General features: G+C 39.2%; 1 protein-coding gene across 1 annotated transcript in view; it reads left to right on the forward strand.

Moving 5' to 3' along the window:
- EPB41L5 (erythrocyte membrane protein band 4.1 like 5) overlaps window positions 1-1,061 on the forward strand; it is a gene marked incomplete at its 3' end in the record, with an annotated part of 27,767 nt that overhangs the window by 21,159 nt on the left and 5,547 nt on the right. Inside the window, exon 7 of the mRNA XM_010131036.1 lies at window positions 1,044-1,060. Coding sequence (XP_010129338.1) covers window positions 1,044-1,060 — 17 coding nt within the window. The remainder of the gene's footprint in view (window positions 1-1,043; window position 1,061) is intronic.

Consider the following 1,061-nt stretch of genomic DNA (forward strand, 5'->3'; position numbering starts at 1 on the left):
AAGAGGAGGGGGTGGAAAGACTGTTATTGTGCTTTCAGAGCCCAGAAATCCAAGAAACAGGTTGTTAGATCGTATGTACTTTTTGTACCTATGGAATACTGTGTGTATTTATTTGACTTTTCCAGGTCTTGTCAAAGATTCGCTATTTTTTCCCCACACAAGCATCCGTAGGTTTTCTCAGGCAGAACAATTACTGACCTGTATCAGATGCCCAAGAATTTTTCCTAATTTTTTGGATATGAGCTGAACATTAAGAAACTTCTTGAAATCAGTGGGAGGAGCAAATGCCTTGTGACTCTGAAAATCAGAACCTTTTTGTAAGGGTTTCTAACTGTGACTTTCAGCATTCAAGGCCTACACCAGTCTTTAACAGCTGGACTTGTTAGCAGCTGTGGAAAAAGGACATTGTGCTTTTGATGTGACACACCCATTGACTAGTATGTTCCAGTATGCCTTCTCAATAACATCTCTTATTACCCCTGTGGAGCATGCAGCAGCAGACGGGATGAGCCATTTGGCTGCCCCTATAGAGCATTTATTATGTTCTTAGGTGAGAAGGAGAGTGACAAACAACATCTGCATGGACAAATAGCTATATGACAAGTGTCAGAACTGGTTTTGTCATTTACAACCTCAAGATATTTTATTTCAATTATTTAAGGTAAAATTCCATTGTAATTTTAGTCAGCTGTCATCTCAGTAGAGTCTTCAGGGATAACAATGTCAAAAACTTTCTGCAAGAAAGAAGAAAAAAATGAGTTTCAAGGTTGTTGATAACTTCCACTTACAGAAAGCTTGTTAAGGAATGTATCAGTAGCACTTTGTAAAAATAGGCACACAGCTTTTGTACAGGCAACACGACCACTTGCTCAGTGTCCATAATTTCCCTGTGAAAAAGGTGACAGTTCAAATCTTGGAGGATCGGAGGAGGGGGGACACCAGAAATTTAGTATTTTCAATGAACTGTAGAAGTATGCAGAAATTCCTATTACTGTGCTCTCTGTTTATTTGGAACCTTGCTTGACAATGCTGTTCTTTTCTAGCTGAACTCGGAGACTATG

The sequence above is a fragment of the Buceros rhinoceros genome, unplaced genomic scaffold (assembly GCF_000710305.1).
Source record: "Buceros rhinoceros silvestris isolate BGI_N320 unplaced genomic scaffold, ASM71030v1 scaffold46310, whole genome shotgun sequence".
Lineage (NCBI taxonomy): Eukaryota > Metazoa > Chordata > Aves > Bucerotiformes > Bucerotidae > Buceros > Buceros rhinoceros.